The sequence below is a fragment of the Mastigoproctus giganteus genome, chromosome 5 (assembly GCF_048544385.1).
Source record: "Mastigoproctus giganteus isolate SK-2022 chromosome 5, ASM4854438v1, whole genome shotgun sequence".
In the NCBI taxonomy this organism is placed as follows: domain Eukaryota; kingdom Metazoa; phylum Arthropoda; class Arachnida; order Uropygi; family Thelyphonidae; genus Mastigoproctus; species Mastigoproctus giganteus.
Window position 1 is genome coordinate 32891955 of NC_143579.1, and position 13609 is coordinate 32905563.

Consider the following 13609-nt stretch of genomic DNA (forward strand, 5'->3'; position numbering starts at 1 on the left):
ATAGGTACATTCTCACCTTTTTATACTTAAGAACCAATCATAGAACACTGTTGCCTGCTGAGTTACTGCAATCATTTTTCCATGTAAATCCCAGCTGTTTATTTCAAAAGTCCATTTCATTCAGTTGATTGTTATCTATATGGACCCTTTGAATTTTAAAATTTATTACTGTCAAGTACAGTTCTATACAAGTGAATTTGGTATGCCACTTATAAAAGGTTGATAAGTCCCATATCAGAGATTATTCAACATTGAGATATTTACAAGTATATTGTCGAAAGGGCACAGATTTTTTACATGATTGAGTTCTGTTAGAATTAACTATAATAAGCCTATTTATTCACCCTTTGAGAATGGCTTGGTGATTGCCATATGAATATATATATATACCAGCAATGGTGATTGCTGATATATATATTTTAAGAGTGTTCATTGTTTGTTCAGTGCAAAGTTTGCCAAAAAGAAAAATACTAGTGTATGGTATGACAAATTTTGGTTTCAGTTTTCTGTCAGTGGATGGGGGGGGGGGGGGATTTCTGGCACAAGGGCTACTTAGGCCATATTGTGATGTCAGTGAAAGGAGATTATCGACATATATAAGTTACCTAAATATCACATCAGTTGTAGAGTAGTTGAGCCCTTGTTGGCCATGATATGCACATCCCATCTATCCATTTCCCCGCACAAATCTTTAAGAATATCCAGAAATCTCTGAAGACCAGTTCTTAATGGGTTTTCTGTTTAAATAAAAAGCTAAATTAAAAAAAAAAAAATTCAATATAAAATTTTAGTTAATTAAACTTGAAACTTTTTATTGCCATGTAGAACCATATTACTTTGTTAAACAAGATGTATGTCTATTATTGTCCAAATAAATTAAATAATTGATTAAAATAATGAAAATATTTTTATCTTTTATCAAAAGCTGGTAACAGCAGAAGGAAGTAGCTTATCTGATAGTACATCCCAGTGTACAGAAACCATGTCACAAAGATCAGAACTGAGACTCCCTCTAGAAAGAACAGTGGGCATAGGAGATAGCAGACCCCCATCCTTCCAGTAAGTTTATGTAGAAATAGTCCTTCCTCTCTGCATTTTAATGTTATTTTTCATAAAAAATTTTGTACAAACTTCATGAAATAACTGTTTAAAATTACTTCACTTTAATTCTGTGAGTTATTTCTATTCAGTTTAAAAAAAAAGAGAGAGAGAGAGAGAATTCTTCAGACATAACAGCTATATAAAAAAAAAGCACAAAAGTGACAAAAACCTTTTGCTTTTTAGCTATATAGAATGAGACTGTTGCCACTATAGCTTCCATACACCTGAATATTTTAGCTCTAAATTTATTTGAGCTTGAATATCCATATCTTTTAACATCTCTCATATTATAGAAATATTGAATTCCCAAGTTCTGCACTGGTGTTTCTTGACATTGACTTCAAAAATGTCACTTGTGACATTTTTGAAGCCAATTTTCACCTTTAGCACAGAGTACAGTATATACTGTGAATGTAATCTGTAGTGTGATTTCAGTTTTAATTAGATAGTGTTTCTTTACATTATATTTATGTCTTGGGCCACTGTGATGGCAGAAGGCTTGGGCTTATGTTCGGATTTGGAAATAACATTGTTATCCATGTGTTAGCCTAAAATTACCAATATTATTGTTCATAAAATAACATCACCAAATGAGGTAAATCTGTTATTTGTTAAAAACTCTAAGCCACTGCTATTACACACTGTCAATCCTTACTGGAATGTCATGAGATAGCAGATGACCTCAAGTAGGAACTTTCCTGTGGAATCTTGAATAATGTATTGAGGGTAAACAAGCAGTGTATGGGGGGGGGGGAATAAATCCAGTAAAACATGCAAAAAGGAATCAGCATTAGTAGAGGCATATGATGCAAGAAAGCAAGCTTATGCAGCATCAGCCAAAAAAAAAAAAAAAAAAAAAAATCCCATTTCACCCCTCCGTTCGTTCCAAATACCTGTCCAGCTCAGCCTTAAATTTATTTAGGCTATCAACTTCCACAACAAAGGATGGAAGTCTGTTCCACCAACCAACTACCCGCTGGCTAAAGGCAAACTTCCGTACATCTATCCTTCAACTGTCTTTCCTCAATTCGAATTTATGTCCTCTCCGGTGATTATTCTGAGCAAGAGGAAGAATCCCACCAGCATTGAGCATGCCCAAACCATTCAAGGCTTTATACACCTCAATCAGATCACCTCGCATGTGCCTAGTCTCCAGACACTGTAACTCGCAAAACTTAAGCCTTTCTTCATCAGAGCAACCCTTTGTTCCATTCACTAATCTTGTTGCCCTTCTCTGTACTCATTCCAACAGCTCTACATCCTTCTTAAAATGAGGCCTCCAGACCTGTATACAGTACTCAAGGTGTGGCCGGACCATTGCCTTGTACAAGGGGATAATCATCTCCTTATTCCTGCTAGAACAATTCTTGTATATCATTGACAAGACACCATGAGCTACTCTTGCAGACCGTCTGCACTACTCAGAAAACTTCATATCTGCCTGCACAATTACCCCCAGATCCTTTTCATTCTCTATCACTGTCAGTGTAGTACCACAGAGTTGATACGTTACTCTGGGGTTACTGCTTCCCATGTGTAGTACTTTAAATTTGTCGATGTTAAACTTTATTTGCCACCTCTCAGCCCATCTGCTCAACTTTTCTAGATCCTGTTGCAGTAGCGTACTGTCATTAGTGTCCTTAACAACCCTGCCAACCTTCGTATCATCTGCAAACTTGGACATTAAGCTTGATATACCATCATCAATATCATTTATAAATACAGAAAACAAAAATGGACCCTGAGGGACTCCATTAGTAACATTAGTCCACTATGAGCAGTGTCCATTGATTACCACTCTCTGTCTTCTCCACCTCAACCACCCCGTTATCCATAGCAGCAGTTTGCCTCCAGTGCCACATTGCTCCAATTTGTTCAGCAGTCTTCCATGTGCAACAGTATCAAAAGCCTTTCTAAGATCCAAATACAGTCGATTCCGGTTATTTGGGACACATCGGGACTAGTGCATTTTGGCCCGATTAAGCGGCTGCCCCAATTATCCGAAGTTTCATGTAAATAGTTAAAAATACAATGTCTCCCCCCCCTTTACAATTGGTTCACTGTACAATCAAATCACGTTACGATGGAGTCACCATTGTTAAGCGCCGGTCATTGTGATCATGTTCGTGAATTGAATTTGAATTCAATTAAACAGTGGCCCCAGGTGCCAAGCGAATTCGAGGTCAAGCGTTCAAAGTGCGAATATATAGCGATCTTTCCCATTGATAAAAGTTCATCAATGTTCAAGTTTTACTAGAAGTTCATTTATAATTCAGTTCTATACTTGAAAAATCACAAGTAAGAACAAGGAAGAAAACTAGCCTTTCTTTTTCATAACATATATTACTCTATTTTACTAACCAACTAACTTATCTAACTGCTTGGCCTCCTTGCGGCACTGCTCCTGCCTCCCGGTGACGGGGCCGGAAACTTGGGAGGGAAAGTCAAACTCCCAGGGCAAAAAGGAGCCTGACATGGACTACGACAATTATCCAGAGCTTGAGCAGCCTAGGCGCTCATCCAGTACAGTTAACAATGCTGACCATGAAATTTCTCACGATGTAACAAAGTCTAAACGACTGCGTACAGACACAGACCAACAGGAATGCCCATCATTCCTTATCTTACATAGTCTGTCGGACAAATCTATGAGCACTCTCTCACCATTTCTTATACAGAAATGTTTGGAAAATGTGGCGGGCTCTCCCAAAATGGTGAGAAAACTCAGATCTGGAGACCTCTTGGTGGAAACAGTGAGTCATGCACATTCTGAGAGACTGTTGAAACTAACGATATTTGGCAGACTACCCATTCAAGTTACCCCTCATTCAACACTAAATACTTCCAAGGGAGTAATTGCAGAGTGGGATCTGATAAATGTAACAGAAGATGAACTGGCCCAAGAACTTAAACATCAGAAAGTGATACAAGCCAAATGCATCATGATCAGGAAAGATGGAGAACTTGTTCCCACCCGCAACATCATCCTGACATTCGGAACACCTATCTTGCCATCCATTGTCAAAGCCGGCTATCTCAACTGCCGAGTACAACCCTTTATCCCGAATCCTATAAGATGCCACAAGTGCCAAAAATTTGGTCACGCACAAATGGCTTGTCGAGGAGATCCAGTCTGCTGGATCTCCTCGACAAGCAGATCCGGAACATTCCGGATCTGCTTGTCGAGGAAGAACATTCGCAAACAGACTGTGACGCCAAAACACCACACTGTCTGAATTGCAAAGGCATGCATCCAGCCTACTCCAAATCATGCGACCTCTGGAAAACTGAAAAAAAAAATCCAAAAGTACAGGGTAGAACAAAAAGTCACATACCAAGAGGCAAGAAAGCAAATTATGCTTATTAACACACCTAAGAACACATATGCAGCAGCAATGCAAAAATACCGAACAACAGCAACACACTGAAGTATCAATTCCCCCAACCATATCGATTGCAGATTGGGCCCAATCTATACTGTCACCATCAATGAAACAGACTCCAAAAGAGCAGAAGGTAGTAGACAGAGCCAACAACACCCCTGTCACAGTCCCACCAGTAACCCCATATAGACCATCAGATATTTCAAAGTCAAAAACCGACTCAGTTACAAATAGGAAGACAAACAATATCACTTCAGTAAATATGGACACTGATAACAATACTGACCCAAATGAACCTATCCTAGATCTTCATGCAGAAGATGTCATGGATACCGGACGCCCAACCTTTCCATGAAAAGAGAAAATGAAACTCGATCGCCACAAACAGCCTGGGAATGAAAAAGACTCAATCTTCCTCAAGTAACAAAACCAAATAATGCACCAAATCATACAGTGCAACTGTAGAGGAATTCACAGTAACATTGATGATATCCACGAGTTAATTGATCGTTACCATCCCGTAGGCATCTGCCTACAAGAGACAAATTTAACACGGCATGTATCACTCTCAGTTAAGAATTATGCACTCTTTAGAAAAGACAGAACTGCTACAAATAATGCTCACGGAGGGGTAGCCATACTCATAGACTCACGAGTACCATGCAGATTAATTCCTTTACAAACCTCCATCGAAGCTGTTGCAACACGTATTGTGAATGGTATTACTTTGACAATTGTCTCTATCTACCTATCGCCCAATCACTCCTATACTATCCATGAACTGGAAGATCTTATTCAGCAGTTGCCAACCCCTATCTGTTTATTGGGTGACTTCAATGGACACCATCCATTGTGGGGTTCTCCCAATGCAGATGGACGAGGACAACTTATCGAACAGCTTGCTGACAGACAAAATCTGACTATACTAAATACTGGCTTGCCAACTTACATCCATCTCTCTACGGGTAGAACTTCTGCAATAGACCTTTCCATATGCTCTCCAATCCTCTTCCCTAGTATTGAGTGGATGGCCCTCGACAACCCGCTAAATAGTGATCACTTTCCACTAATATGTAAGATTCAAACAGGACATTCCATAATTTCCCAAAACTACATAAAATGGAAATTTCACAGAGCAGATTGGGCAAAATTCACTTCCCGAGTGTCCTTTGATGAACAGATCATCGAAACCTGTCCTATTGACAGAGCTACTGATCACATCATGAGACAAATACTGGCTGCTGCATGCACTGCGATTCCACAATCACAGTCAACAACCCATAGAACCATAAACTATTGGTGAAACAAAGAGTGCAAAGGTGCAAAAAAAGAAAAAAACCGAGCATGGAATCTGTTTCGAAAACATCTCGCCACCAGCAATCTTATAAACTACAAGAGACTCAGAGCCAAGGCCCGTCACATTAGGAAGAAAGCTAAAAGAGAATCTTGGATTCGATTTGCTAGCTCAATTAATAAAAATACTGATTCAAGAATAATATGGCGGAAAATAAAACAACTAAGTGGCAAAGTTCCCCTGTTATCCACCCCAATTCTCAACAGGAATGGGCAGGATCTTTCTTCTCCTACAGATATAGCGAATGCCCTAGGGACTGTTTTTTTCACAGTTATCTGCTTCAACAGCATACGATCTATCATTCCAGAAGATCAAAGTATTAGTTGAAATTTCCAAACTGAATCAGATCTACGAGTTAATGTCCTTTACCTTATAATCAGCCGCTTACAATGCTTGAACTTCAAGAAGCCATATCTAGCTCAAAACACAGTGCTGCAGGCCCCGACGGAATTTACTACATAATGCTCCAACACTTAGATAAAGAATCGGTCTCTTCACTGCTCACTTTTTTTCAATCGCATCTTTCTTGAACATTGTTTCCCCAGTTCCTGGCATCACTCCTATATAATAGCAATTCCCAAACCAGGAAAAGATCATTCCATTCCTGAAAACTATAGACCTATTTCTCTCACCAACTGCTTAAGCAAAACCCTGGAAAAAATAATTCACCGTCAACTTACTTGGTTTCTCGACTCAAAAAATATAATTTCTGACAATCAATTTGGTTTCAGGAAAAATCGATCAGCCCTGGATCTCATGGTCAAAGAGGAAACAAACATCAGGAATGCATTCATTCGAAATGAGCATCTCGTCATGGTATGCCTTCATGTAGAAAAAGCCTTCGACACCACATGCTGTTTTGGTATCCTGAGAGATCTGCATTCCCTTGACCTGAGAGGCCACTTACCGTACTTCATATTGAATTTCCTTCTGCACAGATCCTTTCAAGTCCGATACCGACAAGTTCTCTCTCAAACATATATACAAGAAGAAGGGGTCCCACAAGGCTCTGTGCTCAGTGCCACCTTATTCGCAATAAGAATAAACCATATGACTAAAAATATGCCCAGCACTGTGAATTCATACCTCTATGCCGATGATCTCACTTTTTCTTGCAGTTCTCAAAACATGACCTTCATTGAGCGGCAGCTCCAAATTTCAATTAATAATATTCAGTTATGGATGGTACAGAATGGGTATCGACTCTCTTGTTCAAAATCTAAAGTAGTTCACTTTTGTAACAAACGGAAGATGCATCCAGATCCAGAGGTACACTTAACAAATCAGCCTATCTCAGTTGTGAGCAGCATTCGTCTGCTTGGTCTGACTTTCAATAGTAAGTTGAACTTCATAGAGCACGTTAAACATCTAAAGACGTCTTGCCAGAAAAAAATGAACATACTCAGAGTCATTTCTTCTACATCATGGGGTGCAGATTGGTACACGTTACTTCATTTGTATAGAGCCCTAATCAGATCCTGCCTTGACTACGGTACCCCGGTGTATGATTCTGCTAGGGAGAGCGTGCTAGCGCGACTTGCACCAATTCAACACTCTGCCCTGAGGATTTCTATAGGCGCTTATAGAACTTCACCAGTTCAAAGTCTTTATATTGATGCTCATGAACTTCCTCTAAGCCTCAGGAGAAAGATGTTACTTCTTAACTATACAACTAAAATCCAAAGTCTACCTACCCATCCCATTAGGCCGATACTTAATGACCCCCAGTTCACAACATTCTATAGAAATAAACCTAGAGCAATTCAGCCTTTTGCTCTCAGAGCTCAAGCACTATCGGAAACTTGGAATATACATCCTGATAAAGTTCTTCAAGATTTAAGTAGTACGGATCCCTCATGGACGTCTATTAAACCACTCTGTGACTGTTATTTTCTAAACTGGGGAAAACACTCTCTTGCAAATGTTAATATAGAACAACTCCACATTGCCCACACACAAAATTATCTGCATTTTTCAAAAATATATAGACGGATCAAAATCTGAGAGTGGAGTGGGTGCATCGGCCGTTTTCCCTCATAAAATGTTCTCCGTATCACTTCCCAATGAATGCAGTAGAAAATATCCTTCTGACCATCCATAAAAGCATGATGTATACGGACTCCCAGAGTGCGATTATAGCTTTACAGAACAATTCTTCTCAAACACATCCTTTAATAAAGCTCATAAAATCCAAACTGATGCATCTTCAAGAACTCCGAGTGGCCATTTTCTGCTGGATCCCAGGCCATGCAGGGATATCAGGAAACGAATGTGCAGACTATGCCGCTAAACATCCATCCGACAAAGAATTATCACAGTATTACGTTCCATATCTTGACTACAAAAGTAACATTCGAAGAATGTGTAAAGAACAAAGGAGAATTCAATGGCAAGCCCAAGCGCACAATAAACTCCGCCAAAATAAAACCTGAACCGCAACCGTGGACCTCCAGTTTCGGTATAAACAGGAGAGAGGAAGTCATTTTAACTAGAGCGCGGATTGGCCACAGTCATCTTACCCACCTTTATCTCCTCACAGGTAATGATCCTCCACAATGCACACAGTGCAACTGCCCACTCACAATGAAGCATATTCTTGAGTGTACTTTATACACCACTGCCCGCCAAGTCTCTTTTAGCTTTTTGCCGAACCCATGACACTCTGCCACATCATAGGTAATGACACTAATCTGCTGGAGTTCTTTCACTTTACAAAAAAGATCGAATTATATGATCGTTTTTGAGTAATGCCATCACAATCACCATGCATATGTAACATTCATAACGGTGATAGGTGCAATATGGCCTAAGTAGCCCTTGCGCCAAAAAAACAACAACAATTAAACAGCGATTCTAATTAGCAAAAATAGGAGGAATATTATCCATAGGCTGTAAAAGTAAAGATATATTGATTACAAATTTACCCTTTATTACCTTACTAATTAAAAAATTAAATGATATGTGAAATTCGGAAGAATATACGTGATAATCGGAAGAATTAATACGTACTGTAATATGTACATACTAACTAAACTAGTTGACATTTCTGTTCACTGTCATTTGTGGGTGGAGGTTAAAATTTAAAACAGTAAAAAGATAAGCAATCAATAACAAAGAACACGGCACACACAAATTGCAAGTAACACGATACGCGCAAGTGAGAACGGAGTAACAAATTACGAAGCTTTAAAAATAGGAATGAAGAGAAGATTATGAAAATTATTTTTTTTATATGATTGGAAGATTTCATGGAAGTGTAAACACATTTTACCATAATAACCCAGAGAATTCCAGCTGTCGGTATTATCGCAAATTCAATAAGAGTGAGTTTACTATCAGTTTATGACAGATTTCACTAACACAAAAGCCCAATAAACAGGTGACTGCTAATTGTTTTATTGTTTTATGGTTGTGACCTCTAGAAATCCGACCGAACTACGTGGTACGGTCGGAGACAATCGTAGGGTAATCTTCAGTGCTGCGGTCTCCTGCCCCGATTAAACGGCATTTTGTCCCAATTAAGCGAAGTAAACCCTGGCTATTTTCTCGATTGGGTTCTGTTTTTTAAGATTTGCCCGAAATAAACGGCTGCCCTGATTAACCGGTGGCCCAAATAACCGGAATCCACTGTATATGATATCAGAGTTATTCCCTGCATCCAGTTCCTTTGTGACCACATCATAGTATCCAATCAAATTGGTCAGGCAAGAATTTCCCTTAATAAAACCATGCTGTGTCCGAGCTATAACTGAAGTCTTGTCTAGATGATCCTGCAGTGCTTCTTTAACCAGTGCCTCCATTAATTTTCCTGGAACAGAAGTTAAACTAACAGGTCTATAATTACTTGTGTCGCACTTGGAACCTCCTTTGTGAATTGGGGTCACATTTGCACATCTCCAGTCCATGGTACCTCCCCTGGGTCCAAAGAAGCTCTCATAATTATAGCTAAGGGTTTGCTTACTTTCTTTGCTGTCTCCTTTAATATAACTGGATAGATCCCATCCACTCTGGGTGCCTTTTTTATGTTTATCTTCAACAATTTCTCCTCCACTTTCTTCTCAGTTATTACAAAATCATCTAGCTCACTGCAAGAGTTTAATTCACCTCTGGCATTCCCATCCCTGAATAACTCCTCTAGTGTGAATGTAGATGCAAAATACTCATTTAGTTTGTTAGCCACATGAGCAGGATCATCAGCAGTTGAACCATCAATATCCAATGAACCAATCTGATTCATCCCTTTCCTTCTAGAATTTACATAGGTAAAGAACTCTTTGCTGTTTTTCTTTGCATCCTTTGCCAAAGATTTCTCATAATCTGCCTTTGCCTGCCTAATCTCCTTTGTGATTTGGTTACAGATCAGCTTATATCTATCATAGGCTTCCATGTCACCCATTAATTTATATGTATCCCATGCATTTTTCTTCTCTGCCATATGTCTCATTAGTTCATTTGACATCCATTTAGGCCTAAACCTTGAACAATATTTCTTAGTTGGTATGTAAAGCCTAGTAGCTTCCAAGATAAATTCTTTGAATGCCTCCCATTTTGAATTTACTATTGGTAACATCATCAGTTGGTCCCACCGTATAGAATTTAAATACAGTCTCAGACCACCGTAGTCACCTTTACAAAAGCAAAAACCCTTCCCTTTACTCCTGATGGTACTTACTTACCTCTTTGAATAAATCCCACTTCAGCACACTGTGATCACTGCCACCTAGTGGTTCGTTTATCTACAGATTCTTAATGCATGAAGAATCACTACTGATAATCAGATCAAGAGTATTACTCCCTCCAGTTGTCTCCCGAACATGCTGATGTAGAAAACAATCATCCAATAAATCCACGAAAGCCTTGCTAGTGTGTGAGTTACAAACCCACAAATTCCAGTCAATATCCGGGAAATTAAAATCCCCCATATAAGACTCTCTGATTTACTGGCCTACTCTATTTCTCTGTACAATTTCTTATTATACCCATCAGAGTCATTAGGCCTATAGCACACTCCTAATCTCAATTTTGATCTCCCAATGCTTATGTCACACCAAACTGACTCGACACTTCACTGTCCACTGATGTTGACTGGCTTCACTTCCTTGGATTTTATTTGTTTCTTAACTAATAGCGTAACCCTCCTCCCTTCCTATCCTGTCTATCCTTCCTTTACACATCGTACTCCCCAAATTCCAGTTCTACATTCCTTATATCTGTGCGTAATCTTCATCCTGAACCTGAATTAAGGCTCGGACAAAATACTATTCCAGTAGCAGCGGACAGAAAATTCTTGGGACTCGTACCTGATAAAAAGCTGACCTTTCTGGATCACATCTGTCAACTCCGCACAAAGTGCACAAGAGGTCTGAATATTCTGCGCTCTCTCCTCTGCATCTTGGGGTGCGGATCGATGCGCCCTACTACGCATTTACCGTGCGCTTGTAAGATCCAGACTACATTATGGGAACCACACTTACTTCCATTTTCCAACTCGGACCACCACAGCTATAGATCTTACCATATGCACTCCTACACTTTACACTGCATTTAATTGGGAAGTTTTTGAGGATCCTCTTGGGAGTGATCATTATCCAGTAATTTCCACACTGGTCAGTGAATATCCATATCATACCAGCAGGACCCCTTGCTAGAAAATAGAAAAAGCTAATTGGGAAGCACTCAGGAGGAAAGCAGTTTTCAATGCCAATATCATTGAGTAGGAAACAGTAGTTGTTGCACTAGCACATGTCACAGAAACCATACAAAACGCAGGCAAGCTAACAATCCCTAAGACTTCATCACGTTTTCCAAACCGTCCGAAAACATGGTGGAATGATGACTGCACTGAAACAAGAAAACAACAGAATAGGGCATGGAACCGTTTTCGCAGGTATCCCACAACATAAAATCTGATTCAGTTCAAAAGAATGCGTGCCATAGCGCGATTTACTAGGAAGCAGAGTCGAAAAGCAACATGGATCAAATTCACATCTACAATAAACAAAAAATCAAATGCACATATAGTCTGGAATAAAATAAGAAAAATGACAGGTAAATATAGAAATAGGCCATCACCAATACTGATCTGCAATGGAATTAGTTTGACTGAACCTACCGTTATTGCAAACACATTAGGCGAGTCCTTCGCAAAAGTATCAGTGAAAGATTCATACCATCCGGAATTTCTGATCCAAAAAGAAAAGGCAGAAAAGCATAAGATCAAATTTAAATCAAAAGGTAATGAACCCTACAATCAACCATTCACAATAAACGAACTACACGAAGTTTTGTTCACAGCCAGGCCAAGTGCAGTAGGCCCAGACGATATACATTACGACATGATCAAGCACCTTAACAAGACTGAATTAGAAAATTTATTGAAACTGTATAACAGAATATTCCAAGAAAATGTATTTCCAAACACATGGTGCCATGCAGTAGTACTAGCTTTCCCAAAACCTGACAAAGACCTGACAGATCCATGCAACTATCGACCAATAGCCCTCACCAGCTGTTTAGGAAAATTAGAAAAAATGATAAACAAGAGACTGATTTGGTATCTAGAGGAAAATAACATCTTCACAAACACGCAATGTGGTTTTAGACATCGTAGATCTACTCTGGACCACCTAGTCAGGATAGAAGCCAACATCAGAAATGCATTTATCAGATCACAACATATGGTTACAGTATTTTTTGACATCGAAAAAGCTTACGATACCACTTGGAGATATGGGATCCTGCGAGATATGTACCATGCTGGACTCAGAGGCAATCTCCCTATGTTTATCCAGAACATCCTTATGAACAGAACCTTCCAAGTCAAAGTACAAACTTCTTTCTCTAAAATCTACCAACGAGAAGAAGGCGTTCCACAGGGCTCAGTCTTGAGTGCCCCCCTCGACGTGGGCACCTGTACGTGGTGAGGGCACCTCCCAGTGACGCTGCTGGACTTCCAGACTAGCATCACTGGGATCCAACGCCCACAGCCCAGGTTCCAGGCTTACATCAATGGAATCCGGCGTGTTTGCTGTGCGCTGCGACCCGTGGAAATTCGGAAAGGGGGATCCTGGTGGTTGAGGGGTCCAGCTTCAATACACCACTTTGGCCCCTGCTTCGACAAGACGGGTGGTCCTAGAAGGCCCGGGTAGGATCAATCGGCTAGTAGGCTCGCCTGCGAGGGTCAACCGTGACAATGCCACGCCCCTACCCTCATGGTCCGAGGGACAGGATTCAGGCTGGCGGCGGTGCGGGTATAGTGTCCGGGTAGCCCTGGTGTCCCACTCCCGAGTGCATTTATTGCATGCCAGATAGTGGGTGTCCCTTTGGGCTCCGTGGTGGGTGGGGAGCCCGGGCACTGAAAAATTTAAAAAACTATATGAATCCTGATAAACTTACTTCTTCAGGGGCCCCAACCCGGTCCCTATCTGAAAACAAAGACAACGATCCAGATAGCATTATTGCTAAAAAAAGGCAGAGAACTGAAGTACCATCAGGGCCTGTTCCAAGGTTCCTAATTATACACTCTACAGGAGAAAAACCAATTGGTAAAATGTCGCCCTTCTTCATACAGAAAGGGTTAGATGGGTCAGCAGGGTCACCCAAATCGGTTAAGAGGCTCCGTTCTGGAGACCTCTTAATTGAAACCAAAACTGACAGGCAGTCTGAGCAGCTACTCCGTGCAACATCAATCGGAGGAATACCCATAACAGTGACACCACACAGAACACTCAATTCATCGAGAGGTGTCATTTCGGAGTGGGACCTTCTCGAC

General features: G+C 40.2%; 1 protein-coding gene across 3 annotated transcripts in view; it reads left to right on the plus strand.

Moving 5' to 3' along the window:
- dsh (Segment polarity protein dishevelled) overlaps positions 1-13609 on the plus strand; it is a 512259-nt gene that overhangs the window by 105210 nt on the left and 393440 nt on the right. For all 3 annotated transcript variants that reach the window (XM_090373973.1, XM_090373975.1, XM_090373972.1), the window contains exon 3: positions 926-1059. In XM_090373973.1, coding sequence (XP_090230099.1) covers positions 926-1059 — 134 coding nt within the window. The remainder of the gene's footprint in view (positions 1-925; positions 1060-13609) is intronic.